This window comes from Mobula hypostoma, chromosome 20 (genome assembly GCF_963921235.1).
Source record: "Mobula hypostoma chromosome 20, sMobHyp1.1, whole genome shotgun sequence".
In the NCBI taxonomy this organism is placed as follows: Eukaryota; Metazoa; Chordata; class Chondrichthyes; order Myliobatiformes; family Myliobatidae; genus Mobula; species Mobula hypostoma.
Genome location: NC_086116.1, coordinates 33,755,594 through 33,776,017, shown reverse-complemented (window position 1 = coordinate 33,776,017; position 20,424 = coordinate 33,755,594). Strand labels below are relative to the sequence as shown.

At 42.6% G+C, this 20,424-nt stretch overlaps 1 protein-coding gene across 10 annotated transcripts in view; it reads left to right on the top strand.

The window, feature by feature from the left end:
• Positions 1–20,424, top strand: part of frmd4a (FERM domain containing 4A) — a 523,313-nt gene that overhangs the window by 334,371 nt on the left and 168,518 nt on the right. For all 10 annotated transcript variants that reach the window (XM_063072636.1, XM_063072634.1, XM_063072635.1 and 7 more), the window contains one exon: positions 11,749–11,841. In XM_063072636.1, the coding sequence (XP_062928706.1) occupies positions 11,749–11,841 (93 nt within the window). The remainder of the gene's footprint in view (positions 1–11,748; positions 11,842–20,424) is intronic.

Sequence of the window (20,424 nt, the reverse complement as noted above, 5' to 3'; positions counted from 1 at the left end):
TGGATGGTGATTTCCTGCGACAGGGCTCTTTGTAGATGTGCTCAGTTCAGGGGAAGACTTTACCTGTGATGTACTCTGTGTACAGGATGTCACAAACAGTTTATCAGTCAACCTGTTTCAGCCAGAGGTGGTTGAGAGAGTACAGTGAAGGAGTGTTACAGTATGGAAACAGGCCCTTAGGCCCAACTCGTCCATGCAAGCTCATCCTATCTGCCCATGTTTAGCATCTACCTCTCTCAAGATTCAAGGTTGTTTATTGCCATTCTTCAGTATATTAGTGTAAAGGAGACAAAATCAGTGTTACTCCGGATCCGATACAGCATAAAAAGCACAGTAAGTATAAAGAACACAAGAAATGTAAATATAAAGGCAATTCTGTAGAGCACAATGTAAAAGAAACTATTGAGTGTGGCCACATATACGAAAGATTAGCTCATGTATATGGACTGATTGCTGACCGGTGGTGTAGCGGCATCCGCACTGGACTTCGAGGCAAGTGGTCCCAGGCTCGAATCCGGCCGGTTCCTTGCATGCTTTCCATCCGTGCTGGGTTGAGAGTCGAGCTAGCAAATCAGCCCCATAAAAAACAGACAGAAATGCTAAAGAAACAGCAAGGTTGCCACCTGATCCACCACGAGGCACGGAGAGGAATAACAACAGCATAGGCTGATTGTATGTACATAAGTTTCACAAAGGTGATTCCAGGAATGAAAGGGTTATCATATGAGGAACATTTGATGGCTCTGGGTCTGAACTCGCTGGAATTCAGAAGTCTGAGGGGGGATCTCATTGAAACCTTTTGAACATTGAAGGCCGAGACAGAGTAAATGTGGAAAGGATGTTGTCCATGGTGGTGGAGTCTAGGACAAGAGGGCACAGCCTCAGGATAGAGGGGCGCCCGTTCAAAACAGAGATGCTGAGAAATTTCTTTAGCTAAAGGGTGCTGAATTTGGGAGATTTGTTGCCACATGCAGCTGTGGAGGCCAGGTCGTTGGGTGTATTTAAGGCAGAGATTGATATGTTCTTGATTAGACATGGCATCAAAAGCATTAATATGGAAGTAGTAAAATGGATTCAGCAATGGCTAGATGGGAGACGCCAGAGAGTAGTGGTGGATAACTGTGTGTCAGATTGGAGGACGGTGTGTAGTGGTGTGCCTCAAGGATCTCTACTGGGTCCAATGTTGTTTGTCATATATATTAATGATCCAGATGACGGGGTGGTAAATTGGATTAGTAAGTATGTAGATGATACTAAGATAGGTGGTGTTGTGGATGATGAGGTAGGTTTTCAAAACTTGCAGAGAGATTTAGGACAGTTAGAAGAGTGGGCTGAAAGATGGCAGATGGAATTTAATGCTGAAAAATGTGAGGTGCTACATTTTGGTAGAACTAATCAAAATAGGACATACATGGTAAATGGTAGGGCATTAAAGAATGCTTTAGAACAGAGGGATCTAGGAATAACGGTGCATAGTTCCCTGAAGATGGAACCTCATGTGGATAGGGTGGTGAAGAAAGCTTTTGGTTTGCTAGCCTTTATTAATCAGCGCATTGAGTATAGGAGTTGGGATGTAATGTGGAATTTGCACAAGGCATTGGTAAGGCCAAATCTGGAGTATTGTGTACAGTTCTGGTCACCGAATTATAGGAAAGATGTCAATAAAATTGAGAGAGTACAGAGGAGGTTTACTAAAATGTTGCTTGGGTTTCATCTCCTAAGTTACAGAGAAAGGTTGAACAAGTTAGGTCTTTATTCTTTGGAGCGTAGAAGGTTGAGGGGAGACTTGATAGAGGTGTTTAAAATTATGAGGGGGATTGATAGGGTTGACATGGTTAGACTTTTTCCATTGAGAGTGGGGAAGATTCAAACAAGAGGGCATGGGTTGGGAATTAGAGGATAAAAGTTTAGGGGTAACATGAGGGGGAACTTCTTTACTCAGAGAGTGGTAGCTGTGTGGAATGAGCTTCCAGCAGAAGTGGTTGAGGCAGGTTCTATGTTGTTGTTTAAAGTTAAATTGGATGGATATATGGACAGGAAAGAAATGGAGGGTTATGGGCTGAGTGCAAGTCGGTGGGAATAGGATAGGGTAAGAGTTCGGCACGGACTAGAAGGGCCCAGATGGCCTGTTTCTGTGCTGTAACTGTTATATGGTTACAGGGAGAAGGCCGGGAACTGGGGTTGAGGAGGAGAAAGAAAAAAGGATCAGCCATGATTGAATGGCGGAGCAGACTCGATGGGCCTGATGGCCTAATTCTGCTCCTATGTCTTATGGTCTGAAGGTGCTGGTATATATGAACATAAGTGACTCTGACAGGAAATGATAAAGTGGCTGATTTGGATGTAGTGGTAGTGGGTGGAAGTGTTGATCAACCTTACTGCTTGGGGAAAGTAACTGTTTTTGAGTTTCATTGTCATAGCATGGATGCTACATAGCCTCCTCCCTGATGGGAATGGGACAGACAGTCCATAAGTAGGGTGGGTGGGATCCTTCATGATGTTATTGGCCCTGTTCCGGAACCTTTCTGTATCTATGTCCATGATGGCGGGTAGGCTAGTGCTGGTGATGTGCTGGGCAGTTTTAATTCCCCGTTGTGGAGTCTCCCTGTCTGCTGCAGTGCAGTTTCCATGCCATGTTGCTTGTTAGGATGCTCTCTATACTGCAGATCTGTAGAATGACGTGAGTATGGATGTACATAGACCAGCTCTCTTCAGCCTCCTCAGAAAGGAGAGGCATTGGTGAGCTCTCTTGATTGTGGAGGATATGTTCTGGGACCATGAGAGGTTATGTGAGATGTGCACTCCCAGGAATTTAAACTGCTCGAATAGGAACTCCCTTCATATCCATGTGCGTATCCAAGTGTCTGTTGAATATTATTTGAGTCTTGTACCTGCCTCAACCACTTGTTCTGGCAGCTCAGCTCACATACCCACCACCCTCTGGGTGTTGCCATCATGTCCTTTTTAAATCTTGCTCCTGTCACCTCAAACCTATGCCCTCAAGTTTTTAGTTCCCTGGGAAAAAGACTGTTTGCATTTATGATCTTATACATTTTGATAAGGTCACCCCTAAATCTCCTGCACTCCAGGGTATAAAACAGCTTCAACTTTGTCAAACGTGTATCAATGTGTAGTGGACAGTCTATGACTGTCTGCATCACAGCCTGGAATGGAAACATCAATGCCCTTGAAGAGAAAATCTGGCAAGAAATAGTGGATATGGTCCAGTATATCAGCCCTCCCCACCATTGAGCACATCTACATGAAACGCTGTCGTAGGAAAGCAGCAACTATCATCAGGCTCCCCTCCACCCAGCTCATGCTCTCTTCTTGCTGCTGCCTTCAGGTAGAAAGTACAGGAGCATCACAGTTTGTTGTCGTCTGCACTCTGGTTGATCTTTCACTGATCCTGTTATAGTTACTATACTATAGATTTGCTGAATATGCCCACAAGAAAATGAAAATGTGGTGACATATATGTACTTTGATAATAAAATTTACTTTGAATAAAGTCCCAATTAACATCCTGGAGGGATGATGATTCACGGCCAAGAATGCTCTCCAATGCCTCTACTTCCTCAGGAGGCTAAAGATATTCAAAATGTCTCCATCAACCCTTATCAATTTTTATCGATGGAAGTATTCTATCTGGGTGCATCATGGCTTGGGACAGAAACTGCTCTGCCCAAGGCCACGAGAAACTGCAGGGGGTTGAGGTCACAACTCAGCACATCACGAAACCAGCCTGCCCTCCATGGACTCTGTCTATACTGCTCGTTACCTCGGTAAAGCAGACAGCATAATCAAAGACCTCACCCACCATGGAGGTTCTCTCATCTCCCCTCTCCCATCAGGCACAAGTTACAAAAGCACATACCACCAGGCTCAAAGACACTGTTATCAGACTCTTGAACAGACCTCTTATATGAAAACGTGGACTTTTGGCCTCACCTCTTAATGATCTTGCACTTTATAGTTTACCACCATTGCACTTTTTTGGTAACTTTTACGCTATATTCTGTTATTGTTTTACCTTGTTCTACCCTAATACACTGTGTAATGATTTGATCTCTTTGAACAATATACAAGACAAACTTTTCACTGTATCTTGGTACATGTGACAATAATAAACCAATTCCATTCCAATCCAGCAGTGCATGCTTTATTAAAATCCTCCTACACCCGTCAAGTCTTTACAACAACATTTGGCATTGAAACTGTGTTTATAACGTGAGTGTTTTCAATGTAAACAGCTGCTAGTCAGCACGAGAGAACAACCAAATGAACCACTGAGATGGCTTTTAGAAAAACAAGCATTCATCATTTTAAATTTTATTGGGTTATAACATTCAGAGTGAGGTTTCAAACAAAATAGATGATGCATGAAAATTATGTAAATTGCAGTAATGACTTCAAAATTTGCCTTGTAATTGCAACATTCGGTATCTCCATTGCAATTTTGTTTTTTTTAAATTATTATTTATTTATCTACTTTAGCGATACAGTGCAGAGTGGACCCCTACAGACCTTTGAGCTGTGCCGCACCAGAAACCCCACAACCCTGGTTAATCCTAACCTAATACAGGACAAATTACAATGAACAATTAACCTACTAACTGGTTGGGACAAGGGATCATTATATGATCGAATTCACCCTGAAATTTGAGAGGGAGAAGCTAAAGTCAGATGTATCAGTATTACAGTGGAGTAAAGGGAATTACAGAGGCATGAGAGAGGAGTTGGCCAGAACTGATTAGAAAAGAACACTGGCAGGGATGACGGCAGAACAGCAATGACTGGAATTTCTGAAAGCAGTTCGGAAGACACAGGATATATTGTCGTCGTCGTCGTGGCTATCCCTTGAGGTCGAGGATGATGGTCTTCGTTCTGAAGAAGTGGCCCACACAGCAAAGATGCCTGTGCGTGTATTTGTTTAACGTGTACTTGATGTTGCACTCCAAGAAGCACACGATACTTCACAAATCAACCAACTAATTCCAATGCAAACAACAGGAATTCTGCAGATGCTGGACATTCAAGCAACACACATCAAAGTTGCTGGTGAACGCAGCAGGCCAGGCAGCATCTCTAGGAAGAGGTACAGTCGACGTTTCAGGCAGGGACCCTTCGTCAGGACTAACTGAAGGAAGAGTTAGTAAGAGATCTGAAAATTGGAGGGGGAGGGGGAGATCCAAAATGATAGGAGAAGACAGGAGGGGGAGGGATGGAGCCAAGAGCTGGACAGGTGATTGGCAAAGGGATACGAGAGGATCATGGGACAGGAGGTCCGGGAAGAAAGACGGGGGGGGGGGAACCAGAGGATGGGCAAGGGGTATAGTCAGAGGGAGAAAAAGGAGAGTGAGAGAAAGAATGTGTGTATAAAAATAAGTAACAGATGAGGTACGAGGGGGAGATGGGGCACTAGCGGAAGTTAGAGAAGTCGATGTTCATGCCATCAGGTTGGAACATTCTTTCTCTCACTCTCCTTTTTCTCCCTCTGTATTCTGAAGTATTCTAAAGGCAAGATGACACAACCGTGGCTAACAGGGGAAGTCAAAAGCAGCATAAATGACAAAGAGCGGGAATACAATACAGCAAAAATTAGTGTGAAGTTAGGAAGCCTTTGAAAGCTTTTAAAAATTATCCGAAGGCAACTAAAAAAATAATTAAGAAAGTAAAGATGGAATACGAAAGTAAGCTAGCCAATAATATTAAAGAGGATACCAGAAGTTTCTTCAGATACACAAAGTGTAAAAGAGAGGTGAGAGTGGATATCAGACCATTGGGAAACAATGCTGGAGAGGTAATAATGGGTGACAAGGAAATAGCAGACAAACTGAATAAATAGTTTGCATCAGTCTTCACTGTGGAAGTTCCAGGTGTCAGGGGTCATGAAGTGTCTGAAGTTACCATTACATTAGAGAGAAGGTTCTTGGGAAACTGAAAGGTCTGAAGGTAGATAAGTCACCTTGACCAGATGGTGTACACCTCAGGGTTCTGAAAGAGGTGGCTGAAGGGGTTGTGGAGGCATTAGTAATGATCTTTCAGGAAAATCAGTAAGTCTTTCTTCAGTGGTGGGCAAGTTGTCGGAGAAGATCCTGAGCGGCAGGATTTATGAGCATTTGGAGAGACATAATCTGATTACAGATCGTCAGCATAGCTTCATCGAGGGCAAGTCAGGCCTTACAAACCTGATTGAATTCTTTGAGAATGTAACAAAACACATTGATGAAGGTAGAGCAGTGGATGTAGTGTATATGGATTTCATTAAAGCATTTGATAAGGTTCCTCATTTGAGGCTCATTCGGAAAGTAATAAGGCATGGGATCCAAGGAGACCTTGCTTTGTGGATCCAGAATTGACTTGCCCACAGAAGGTAAAGGATGGTTGTAGATGGTTCGCATTCTGCATGGAGGTCGGTGACCAGTGGTGTTCCGCAGGGATCTGTTCTGAGACCCCTCCTCTTTGTGATTTTTATAAATGACCTGGATGAAGAAGTAGAAGGGTGGGTTAGTAGGTTTGCTGATAACACAAAAGTTGAGGGTGTTGTGGATAGTCTGGAGTTTATGGTATGTCATTGATAGGATGCAGAACTAGGCTGAGAAGTGGCAGATGGAGTTCAACCCAGATAAGTGTGAACTGGTTCATTTCGGTAGGTCAAATTTGAAGACAGAATATAATATTAATGGTAAGATGCTTGGCAGTGTGGAGGATCAGCAAGACACTAAAGCTGCTGTACAGGTTGACAGTTGTTAAGAAGGCATATGGTGTGTTGGCCTTCATCAACCGTGACATTGAGTTCAAAAGCCTTGAGGTAATGTATAGCTATATAAGACCTTAGTTAGACCCCACTTGGAGTATTGTGTTCAGTTCTAGACACCTCATTACAGGAAGGATGTGGATACTATAGAGAGACAGTGCAGACAAGATTTACAAGGATGTTGCCTGGATTGGACAGAATACCTTATGAGAATAGGTTGAGTGAACTTGGCCTTTTCTCCTTGGAGCGATGGAGGATGAGAGGTGACCTGACAGAGGTGTATAAGATGATGAGAGGCTTTGATCATGTGGATAGCCAGAAGCTTTTTCCCAAGGCAGAAATGGCTAACATGAGGGGGCATAGTTTTAAGGTGCTTGGAAATAGATATCGAGGGGACGTCAGGGGTAAGTTTTTCCACACAGAGTGTGGTGGGTGCGTGGAATGCACTGTCAGTGAAGGTGGTAGAGGCGGATACAATAGAGTCTTTTAAGAGATTCTTGGATAGGTACATTGAACCTAGAAAAATAAAGGGCTATGTGGTAAGGAAATTCTAGTCAGCTTCTAGAGTGGGTTATATGGTCAGCACAACATTGTGGGCTGAAGGGCCTGTAATGTGCTGTAGATTTATATGTTTTTAAAAAATCACTAGATTCTGGAATGGTTGGAAAAGATTGGAAAATCGCAAATGTCACTTCACTCTTCAAGAAGAGAGAGACGAAGAAGAGAGGAAGCTATAGGCCAGTTAGTCTGACCTCAGTGATTGGGAAGATGTTGGAGTCAATAATTAAGGATGAGATCTCAGGATACTTGGAGGCACATGATAAAATGGGTGATAGTCGGCATGATTTCCTCAAGGGAAAATCTTGCCTGACAAATCTGCTGGAATTCTTTGAAGAAATAACAAGCAGGATAGACAAAGGAGAATCGGTTAATGTTGTGATATTTGGATTTTCAGAAGGCCTTTGACAAGGTGCCATACGTGAGGCTGCTTAACAAGCTACAAGCACAGGAAAGTTTCCAGCATGGGTAAAGCAATGGCTGATTGGCAGGAGGCAAAGAGTGGGAATAAAGGGAGTCTTTTCTGGTTGGCTGCCAGTGACTAGTGCTATTCCACAGGGGTCTGTGTTGGGACTGATTCTTTTTATGTTAAATGTCAATGATTGGATGATGGAATTGATGGCTTTGTTGCAAAGTTTGCAGATGATATGAAGATCAGTGGAGGGGCAGGTAGTTTCAAGGAAATAGGCTTCAGAAGGACAGACAGTTTAGGAGAATGGGCAAAGAAATGGCAGATGGAATACAGTGTCATAAGTGTACAGTTATGCACTTTGGTAGAAGAAATGAAAGGGTTGACTATTTTCTAGATGGAGAGAAAATACAAAAAACTGAGGAGCAAAGGGACTTGGGAGTCCTTGTGCAGGATTTCCAAAGGTTAATTTGCACGTTGAGTCTGTGGTAAGAAAGGCAAATGCGATGTTAGCATTCACTTCAAGAGGATTAGAATATAAAAGCAAGGATGTAATGTTAAGACTTTATAAAGCACTGGTGTGGCCTCACTTGGAGTATTATGAGCAGTTTTTGGCCCTTAAAAAGGATGTATTGAAACTGCAGAGGGTTCAAAGGAGTTTCCCAAAAATGATTCCATGGCTGAACGTTTTGTCATATGAAGAGTGTTTGATTGCTCTAGGACTATATTCACTAGAATTCAGAAGAATGAGGGGTGGCTTCTTTGAAACCTATTGAATGGTGAAAGGACTTGATAGAGTTACTGGTGAACCTCTTCTGTGTCCTCTTTAAAGCCTCAACATCCTCCCTATAATAGGGTCAAAATTATGACCCTGGGGAAAAGATATTGTCTGTCTCCTATATCTGCACCTCTCGTAATCTTATAAACTATCAGGTCACTGCTCAGCCTGTGTCACTCCAAAGAAAACAACTCAGGTTTGTCCAATTTTTCCTTCTAGCTCATACCTTCTATTCCAGGCAGCATTCTGTTGAACCTCTTCTGCATCCTCTCCAAAGCCTCAACATCCTCCCTATGATAGGGCACCCAGAACTGTACAGAATACTCCAAGGGCACTCATGACTACACTCTGCATCCACTACTCTGCAGAAAATACTTGCCCTGTGCATCTCCTTTAACCTTTCCCCTTTCACCTCATGGTATGTCCTTGGGAAAAAGACTCCAACTATTTATTGGAATTGGAATTGGTTTATTATTGTCACATGTACAGAGGTACATTGAAAAGAAACATCTTGCTTATTTATACAGATCAAATCATCACACAGTGCAGTGAGGTAGAACAATAACAGAGTGCAGAATAAAGTGGAATAGTTACAGAGAAAGTGCAATGCAGGCAGACAATAAGGTGCAAGATTGTGTACGCGGTAGATTGTGTCGAGAGTCTATCTTACTGAACTAGTGCACTATTTATTAGTCTTATAACAGTGGGGTAGAAACTGTCTTTGAGCCTAGTGGTACATGCTTTCAGGCTTTCCTTAAACGCTACAGATTCTGCCAAAGCAGCACACACAAAATGCTGGAGGAAATCAGCAGGTCAGAGAGCATCTATGGAGGGGAATGAATAGTCGATGTTTTAGGCTGAGACCCCACACCGAGACTCGTGATCTTGGATCAGACCCGATGAAAGGTCTCAACTTGAAATGTTGACTATTCCCCTCCATAAATGCTGCCTGACCTGCTGAGACCCTCCTGTATTTTGTATGTGTTGCTCTCGATTTCCAGCTTCTGCAGAATCTCTTGTGTTTAATTCTATACTTAGCTTCTACTCCCTTTCTTCCGAATCCTGATGAAGATTCTTGGCCCGAAAACTGACTGTTTATTCCTCTCCATAGATGCTGCCTGACCTGCTGAGCTCCTCCAGCATTTTGTCTGTGTTGCTATTTAAAGTTTTTGTCTGTTCTGCCCAATGGAAAAGGGGAGAAGAGAGAAACCAGATCTGGGCCGTACCCTCCAAATATCCGGACCTGCCTCTCGGTTTTTTTGCACTACCTTACTTTCCATTTTTCTATTTTCTATTTATGATTTATAATTTAAATTTTTAATATTTACTAATTTTTACTATTTTAAATATTTTTAATATTTAATATTTGTAATCCAGCGAGTGGGAAGCGCAGAATCAAATATCGCTGTGATGATTGTAAGTTCTAGTACCAATTGTTTGGCAACAATCAAGTATAAAGTGTGTCTGAGGTAGGTAGGGTCTTTGATTATGCTGGCTGCTTTACTGAGGCAGGGAGAAGCATAGACTGAGGCCATGTCTGGTTTCTGTGATGTGCTGAGTTGTGTCCACAGCTCTCTGCAGATGCAGATGCTGGAAATGCTGGAGGAACTCAGTAGGTCAGGCAGCATCTATGCAGAGGAAATAAGTGCTGACGTTTTGAGCCGACTCCATTCATCAGGACTGAATAATTCCTGATAGCTTTCCTGATGAAGAGTCTCAGCCCAAAACAATACCAAAGCAGAATAAAGTGTACTAGTTACAGAGAAAGTACGGTTTGGGTAAACAATAAGGTGCAAGATCATAACTAGGTAGATTGTGAGGAAAAATCCACCATAAATCCACCAGGGGGTGCTGTGGTGGTGTAATGATTAGTGTAAACCTTTACAGTGCTCAGAATTGGGGTTTCAATTCCCACCTCTGCCTATAAGGAGTATTTAATGTGACTGCATGGGTATCCTCTGGGTGCTCTGGTTTATTCCCACATTTCAAACCAGTACGGGTTAGGATTAGTAAATTGTGGGCATGCTATGTTGGTGCCAGAAGCATGGTGACACCTGCTGGCTGCCCCCAGCACAAAGGCCCCCTCGAACTTTGTTGGCTATTGATGCAAACAATGGATTTCACTGTATGTTTCACTGTACATGTGACAAATAAAGCTCTTTTTTTTAACCTTTATTCAATGATTTAGGATTAGCTTCTTCCCTCCACTGTAAGATTTCTGAGCAGTCCATAAACCCCTGAACCTCACTATTCCTTTTTTTGCATGACTTATTTTTTGTAATTATACATTTTTATTTCTTTGCGTTGTACTGCTGCCGCAAAACAACAAACTCCATGATATATAAGTCAGTGACAGTAAACTTGATTCTCCTTCTCATTCTGAGTGTGGCCCTGTTCTTGCGGTACAAGATCGGGTTTGATCTTACTAAATATAGAGCGAGCTTGAGGCGTAGAATTTTGATGATTGGTAGTTGTCACATGTACCGAGATAAAGGGCAAAAACATAAAAAAACTCAGTGACCACTTTATTAGGTACCTCCTGTATCTAATAAAGTGGCCATTGAGTGTATGTTCGTGGTCTTCTGCTACAATAGCCCATCCACCGCGAAGTTCGACATGTTGTGTGCTCAGAGATACTCTCCTGCACACCACTGTTGTAACACATCGTTATGTGAGTTACTATCAGCCAATCATGTGGCAGCAACTCAACACATAAATAAAAACATGGTCCAGTTGTTGTTCAGACCAAACATCAGATTGGGAAAGAAATGTGACCTAAGTGACTTTGACCATGGAATGGTTGTTGTTGCCAGACGGGGTGGTTTGAGTATCTCACAAACTGCTGATCTCCTGGGATTTTCACACACAAGACTCTAGAGTTTATAGAGAATGGTGTGAAAAACAAAAAGACATCCAGTGAGTGGAAGTTCTGTGGGTGAAGACACCCTGTTAATGAGAGAGGTCAGAGGAAAATGGTCAGACTGGTTCAAGCTGACAGGTACCTGAACTGTTGTAAGAACCATACAACAGTGGTGTGCAGAAGAGCACCTCTGAACGTACAGCACATCGAACCTTGAGGTGGTTGGGTTACAGCAGCAGAAGACCATGAATATACACTCAATGACAACTTCAGCAGGTACAGGAGGTAACTAATAAAATGGCCACTACATGTATAAGTACTTTGTTAATAAACTTACTTTTGACTTTGACTTACTGTACTAATCCCGTGCTTCTTTCTTCCAGGGCACACTTCAGCTGGCTGCAGTTAGACCGCAGAGTGTTAGAGCATGATTTCCCTAAAAAATCAGGACCAGTTGTGTTGTATTTCTGCGTGAAGTAAGTTGTATTTGTATTACTTATCTTTTATACCGGTCAGTCTGGTCAGCAAAGAACAACACTGCTCTGTAAACATGCCATTCACTAGATGTTACCATCTGACACCAGGACTCATTTACTCTCATTCTCAATGTCAGTAGGTTGAGTCATTGTATTTAGATTCTCCGATAACAAAGCTATACTCTTTGGAGCAACACACAAAATTGCTAGTGGATCTCAGAAGGTCAGGCAACATCCCTGGAGAGCAGTAAACAGTCGTTTTCTCAGACCGAGACCCTTCATCAGGCCTAATCCTACTCCTATCTTCTCAAGTTTATGTATAGATTAGATGAAATCCTTCACAAATGTTGGAAGCTAATACGTTTAATCAATTCAGCTTTTATTTCAATGTGAAAGTCGAGTTTATTGTCCGTGTACAAGTCAATGTTTGCACAGGTGCAGTGAAAAACTTACTTGCAGCAGCACCACAGGCGTCAGATCCACTATATTCACAAGAAAAACACCAAAAACAAAATATAAATTGTACAGAATTTTTACAAAAAAAAAAATTGGAACCCGGAGTCTATTTTAGGGCAACATGGTCCTAGTGTTGCCAAACTGTAGAGATTAGTATTTATTTATTTATTTGGCGATAAAGCGTGGAGTCGGCCTTAACTGCCCTTCAAGCTGCACCACCTAGGCAACCATGATTTACCCTAACCTAATCAGGGGACAATTTACAATGATCGATTAACCTACTAACCAGTATGTCTTTGGACTGTGGGAGGAAACCAGAGCACCCGGGGAAAATCTACGTTGTTGGTATTTATATGTACCACAATAGGCTGTTCACTTTACCCCAAGAAGATCCTGCAGTCACTTGGAGGTATCCTTGCACCCAACAGCCGGGAAGCAACACATCCTCCGGGATTCTGTTTTGTCATAGTCATAGAGTCATAGAGCACAGTAACAGTCCATTTCAAAGGTACATTTAACGTCAGAGAAATGTGTACAATATACATCCTGAAATTCATTTTCTTCGCAAACATCCACAAAAACAAGAGTACCCCAGAGAATGAATGACAGTTAAATGTTAGAACCCCAAACCCCAGCTCCCCCCTCCCACGTGTAAGCAGCAGCAAAGCATTGGTCCTCTCTCCCCCACCATCAAAACAAAAGCATTTGGCTCATCTAGTCCATGTCAACCATGTCGTCTGCTTAGTCCCATCTACCTGCACCTGAACCATATTCCTCCAAACCCCCTCCCATCTATATACCTATCCAAACTTCTATTAAATGTTGCAGTTGAGCCCACCTCTGTGGCCACAGAAACACTGTCAAATCCATTCAGAATTGAAGTCCGTCTCTGGGTCTTTTAACTCCCCTTCTCCCCTTTTTCTGTGTATACCCGCAAGAAAACAAATCTTGGTTGTGTATGGTGACATACAGTATATGTAATTGATTATAAATTTACTTTGAACTTTAACTATAGTCAGAGGTTTGGCAGCTCTTTGTGGTCAGAGGTTTCATGGGGTCACTATCTCTGGTGAACGGACTTCTCCTCTTCTCAGTACCATATGCTTACTCCCTATCCTGACATTGTGATTCTTCATGGTGGACACTGAAACAAGGGGTAAAATTCTCTCTGGACACAAGCAAGAGGTTAAAAATCCTCCTGATATCCAGTATGTCTGGCTCTGTCAGAATTTAATAAACTTCACTCAAATCTCCTCTCATTGGAACAGAGAACAGTACAAAACCAGACAGGCCATTCGGCCCACAACATTGTGCTGACCTTGAGGCCAATTTATACTGTGTCCTCCTCCTATGTAACCCATATCCCCCCATTCCCTTCACATTCATGTGTCTATCTAAAACCCTCTGAAACTCCACCAAATTGCCTGATTCCAGTACTACTCCAGTAACCCATTCCAAGCACCTATCACTCCCTGTGTAGAAATAACTTTGCCCTTCACAACAACTTTAAATCCAGCCCCCCCCCCCCGGCCAACCTTAAAAGTATGTTCTCCGGTGCTTGACATTTCTACCCTGGAGAACATATTCCATCTACCCCATTTATGTTTCTCATCATTTTAAAATCCTCTATCAGTCACCCCTCAGCCTCCTCGCTCTAAGGGGAACAATCCAAGTCTGTCCAACCTTTCCCTATAACCTTCCTCTCTAATCCAGACAGCATCCTGGTGAACCTCTTCTGCATCCTGTCTCAACCCTCCACATGCTTACTATAATGAGGTGACCAGAGCTGCAGACAATATGCTGTATGGTCAGACTAAAGTTTTATACTGCTGCAGCATGACTTCATCAGCACCCCTACCGATGCCACACGCATTCTTCAACACCTTATCCACTTGTAAAGCCACTTTTAGTGAACTATGGACTTCGACTCCAAGATCCTTCTGTACCTCAGTGCTGTTAATGGGTGTACTGTTAACTATATGTGTTCTTCTTTCATTTGACCTCCCAAAGTGTAACACCTCACACTTGCCCAGATTAAATTCCATCTGTCACTTCTCTGCCCACATCTGTAACTGATCTATATCCCACTGTATTCTTTGATAATCCTTTACACTGTCCACAATTCCACCAATCTGGTATCATCCGTAGACTTGCTAACCTACCCATCTTAAAAGCATGTACCAACTGGCTCAAGGACAGCAGGTGACATTTGCAGGCTGCCCCAGCACATTCTTATGTTGTGTTAGTTGTTAAGACAAGCTACGCATTTCACTGTATGTTTTCAGAGTAAGTTTATTATCAAAGTACATATATGTCACCATGTACAACCCTGAAATTCATTTTCTTGTGAGCATACTCAATAAATCTATAGAATAATAATCAAAACAGAATCAGTGAAAGGCCCCCCAACCAGGGCATTCAACCAGAAGACAACAAATTGTACAAAAAGAAGAAATAATAATAAATAAATAAACAATAAATATTGAGAACATGAGATGAAGAGTCCTTGAAAGTGAATCCATTGGTTGTGGGAACATTTTAGTGAGGGGTCAAGTGAAGTTATCCCCTTTGCCTCAAAAGGCTGATGGTTGAGGGGTAATAATTGTTCCTGAAACTGGTGGTGTGAGTCCTTTTTCTTGATGGCATCAGAGAGAAGAGAGCATGTTCTGGGTGGTGGGGGTCCCTGATGTTTTGATGTACATGTGATAACTAAACTTGAATCAGAATCTGCAACTGTGTGTCTTCTGCAAGATGCTGCTCAATTAGTAGCTCTATTAACCTTAGCCTTTCCTGGAGTGGAATCTGGCCTATTGTTCCACCAGATGTGACATGAAAGAGCTGTAAATTTTTAAACCCTCAGGAGCACAGTACCAGTGAGGCTTGCATTAATTTTCGTACAAGACATGTCATTTTCTCCAAATAGCTGAATTGAAGAGGCAGGTGCAGGAACCAAAGCTGAGATCTTGAACTAAAATCTACAGTGTGAAACGCTCTGTGCTATCAGTGTTGTATTCATCGTCCTCCTCAAACAACAGACTCCGGAAGCTCTCTGACGAGATGGTTGGAAGCTCTCAGAGGGGTGAAGAACAAATTTCCTCCAAAAGTGAACAGATTATTTCTGAAACAACTTCAAAGTCATAATTAATATAATGCCAAACTACGTGTGCGTCACCATATGCTATCTTGAGATTCATTTTCTTGCAGGCGTATACCGGAAAAAATAAAGAAATACAATAGAATTTATTAATTTTTGTGCAAAAGACTAACTGTGCAAATAAAAATAAGTAATACTGAGAACAAGTCCTTGAAAGTGAGGCTGTAGGTTGTGGAATCTGTTCAGAGTTGAGGTGACTGAAATTATCCATGCTTGTGCCCGATGACAGCAGCAAGAAGAGAGCTTGGCCTCAGTGGTGGGGGTCCTTGATGATGGGTATTACTTTCTTGTTTCTGTGTTCCATGCAAATATACTCAATGGTGGGAAGGCTTTGCCTGTGATTAACTTCTCCATTCTTGGGCATTGATGTCTCCATAAAAGGCCGTGATGGGATACTCCCTGCCTAAAGTCCAGCAGCACCAGCTTCAGGAACAGCTACTTACCTTCAACCATTCGGTTATTGAACTAACCAGCACAAACCTCATCACTACCTCACTATAGCAAGACTATGATCAATTTGCACTAAAATTGACTTTTATTTGTTCTAATTGTGGTTTTTTTTTGTAAAAATTGTGTAACATTTGTCTTGTGAATGCTGCTTATCGGATGATGTGTGCCTGTGATGCTGCTGCAAATAAGCTTTTCATTGCATCTGTGCACACGTGGACTTGTGCCGATGACAATAAGCTCCACTTTGATCAGTTATGAACAATGATATGGAAACGCAATTGCCCAAAGGAACAGAGAAGACAACAGAAAGTGGTGGATACAGCTCAGTCCATCACAGGCAAAGTTCTCCCCATATTAAGCACATCTGCAAGGAGCACTGCCACAAGAAAGCAGCATCATCAAAGCCTGCCACCACCCAAGCTATACTCTTTTCACTACTGCCATCCGGAGGAGATACAGAAGCCTTAGGTCCCACACCTCCAGGTTCAGGAACAGTTGTTACCTTACAACCATCAGGCTCTTGAACCTGAGGGGATAACATCACTCACCACTCCTCTGAACTGATTCAATGATCTACAGATTCACTTTCAAGAATTTTTTACAGTTCATATTCTCAGTATTATTTTCTATTTGCAGAGTTTGTCTTCTTTTACACATAGGTTGTTAGTCTTTGCTTCTGTATCTTTTGCAGATTCTATTGTATTTCTTTGTCTTTCATGTAATGCTTGCAACAAAATGAATCTCAAAGTCATATATGGTAAAGTACACTCAATGGCTACTTTATTAGGAATACTTGTACACTTTCATGTTAATGCAATTATCTATGTGGCAGCAACTCAATGCATCAAAGCATGCAGACATGGTCAAGAGGTTCAGTTGTTGTTCAGCCCAAACATCAGAATGGGGAAGAAATGTGATCTAAGTGACTTTGACCGTGGAATGATTGTTGGTGCCTGGCGGAGTGGTTTGAGTATCTCAAAAACTGCTCATCTTCTGGGAGTTTACAGAGAATGGTGTGAAAACAAAAAATACCCTGTGAGTGACAATTCAGTGGGAGAAAACGCCTTGTTAATGGTGAGTGGTTCAAGCTGACAGTTAGGCTAGAGTAACTCAAATAACCATGTGTTACAACAGTGGTTTGCAGAAGAGCATCTCTGAACCTTGAAGTGGATGGGTTACAACTGTAGAAGACCATGAACATACACTCAGTGGCCACCTTACTAGGTACAGGAGGTACCCAATGAAGTGGCCACTGAGGTACATGTCTTTTAATAATAAATTTACTTTGAACTTTCAACCTGGAATCCGCGGATCAGGGCAGACAAAAATGCTGTGTAAGTGTGAGTGTGGGGAGATAGACGAAAACACTATCTCCTCACCAAACCCTCTCCATCTGCCACCTCCTGTCTCATCTTGGAAGAGTCTGCCATTCCTACATTGGGCTCGTTAGTCACCCCAGAACCCACAGAACCAGATTCGAATAAATCAACTTCAGTCCCGAGCAACAGAGTAAGCAATTCACCAAGACACATCTTTATAAATAAAGCTTTAAAAAAAACAGGAAGAACACACACAGGGCAGGTTATCTTCTTTGGCCTCCAGCCTTGCAGATGGGGCTCATTCACTGGCCAGCATGGATGAGTAGAGCCGGACGGCCTGTTTCCTTGCTATATGACTCTATGGTTCCATGACTCTGTGACACCACCACCAGCAGGTTCCCCTCCACAATGCAGCCCATACTGATCTGGAAAAATATTGATGTACTGAATCCAGATCCCGTATCTCCCTCTCCCAGAGCACTGTGGAAGGACAGAAGAATGTGTGGGGGTGGGGGAATCTCATTTGTACCTATTAAGTATTGAAAGGCCTAAATAGAGTAGATGTGGTGAGGATATTTCCAGTAGTGGGAGGGAGTGTAGGACCTGAGGTCACATCCATTTAGAACAAAGGGACCTCCATTTAGAACAGTGATGAAGAGGAATTTCTTTTACCAGAGGGAGGTGAATCTGTGGAATTTGTTGCCACAAATGGCTGTAGAGGCCAAATCGTTGGGTATATTTAAAGCGGAGGTTGATAGGTTCTTGATTAGTCAGGGCATCAAAGGTTACGGGGAGAAGACAGGAGAATGGGATTGAGAGGGACAATAAATCAGGCATGATGGAATGGCAGAGTAGACTCAATGAGTCAAATGGCCTAATTCTGCTCCTATGTCTTATGGTGTTAGGACCATGCCGGTTCCAAAGGGCCAGTTAGGGATATGCAATAAATGCTGGCTTTTCTGGGGACCCACAGATCCTGAAAAGGGAGTCTTTATCATTTTAAAAACAATCATCAGTATTTGAACTCTGCAAGGAATGACAGGGAGCTGATATTTATTCGTAATGTGAGGTTTTCTCCATAAATTGTAATGTGCAATTTGCAGCAAATTTATATTTCAGACTGCTTTAACCTGTGAGCTGTTACTGGTATGATTTACAGTTTGCAATAATAGAATTGCATTGGGCAGTGCTTAGATCTGTTGCATTGTAATGTCTCATCATTATAAAATTCCATAATGCTGTCATTGCTCCGTCACCCTCAAGGCCTGACTATACAGATGCCGTCAAATCTTCTCCCAGTGGAGGTGATAAAGAATTTTATGTTCTGTCTTATTGAAGATACTTAAATAAGATGATCCTTGCTATAAACAATGACCTTTTTAAAGTAGTTTTATTTGGTAGATGTACACTCAATGGCCACTTTATTAGCTACACTTGCCTGTGACTGCAAATATCTAATCAGCCAATCATATGGCAGCAATTCAATACATAAAAGCATGTAGACATGGTCAAGAGGTACAATTGCTGTTCAGACCAAACATCAGAAAGGGGAAGAAACGCTATCTAAGTGACTTTGAATGTGGAATGATTGTTGGTGTCAGTTGGGGTGGTTTGAGTATCTCAGTAACTGTCAATCTCCTGGGATTTTCAGACACAACAGTCTCTGGAGTTTACAAAGAATGGTCTGAGAAACAAAAAAAAACACCCAGTGAGTGGCAGTTCTGTGGGTGAAAATATCTTGTTAATGAGAGAGGTTAGAGGAGAATGGCCAGACTAGTTCAAGCTAACAGGAAGGTGACAGTAACTGAAATAACCATGGACTACAACAGTGGTGCGCAGAAGAGCGGTTTTGAACACACAACACATTGAACCTTGAAGTGGATGATCTACAACAGCAGAAGACCACAAATACACACTCAGTGACCACTTTATTAGGTACAGGAAGAACACTGATTTTACATTGAATTTGTAATTGGTAGTACAAAAGATTAGTGGTAATCACAAACGATTCTGTAGAAGCTGGAAATCTAGAGTAACACAAACACATCCACAGAATGCTGGAGGAACTCAGCAGGTCAGGAATTGAGGGCAATAAACAGTTGTCACTTTGGGCTGAGACCCTTCATTGGTTTCATTGTTCAGGCAAGCCAATTACAGTACACAAGGTCATTGTTGACCAAATCAGACCAAGCTTGGGATAGTCTCAAGGAGCTTAATGGTCCTCTCTTAATATATAAGAGTATATCACCAAAGATACTCATAAATTTCTACAGATGTACCATGGGGAGCATTCTGACTGGTTGGATCACAGTCTGGTATGGAGGGGCCACTGCACAGGATCAGAAAGTTGTAAGCTCATTCAGCTCCAATATGGGCACTATCCTCCTCAGCATCCAGGACATCTTCAAAAAGGCGGCATCCATTATTAAGGACCCCCATCACCCAGGACGTGCCCTATTCACATTGCTACCATCAGGGAGGAGATCAGTGTTTCAGGCCGAGTCCTTTCATCAGGACTCATGATGCATCTCCATAGCTGCTGCCTGATCTTTTGAGGTCCTCCAGCCTAATGTGTGTGTTAACTCTGTTATATTTTGCAACGTTTTTAGTAATGGAATTACACACATTTTTTACAAGAAAGAACACAATTAGCTTTTCAGGTTAAAGTGATCGAAGTGGTCATGATCTTGCTAAACTCTTGTGATTTGGGTTGTGCCGGTTGGTTCAAGAACTGAATGGTTAATGGGAAATAGCTGTGACATGGGACATGGCTTCTGTGCCTCCTGCCCAATGGAAACTGCCAGAAGATGGAGGAGATCTTTGATCTCTCTCTCTCTCTCTCTCACACACACAAACACACACACGTGCGGATACACACGGACGCACACACATACATACCTTTCTTTCACGCTTATTCTCTGCCTCCCCCCCCCCCATACACTCACATGCATGTACACAGACACGCATCTGCACACACAGGTGTCGGTCTCTCTCTCTCTCCCTCCCCCTCTCTCTCTCCCCCTCTCTCTCTCTCCCCCCTCTCTCTCCCCTTTTCCCTCTCCCCCTCCCTCTCCCTCCCTCCCCACACTCTCCCCTCCTCCCTCCCTTTCTCTCCCTCCCTCCCTCTCTGTCCCTCCCTCCTCCCTCTCTTGAATTTCCTCAATCTGCAACTTTACGCACTTCCTGTCAATCGGTAAGTGAGTA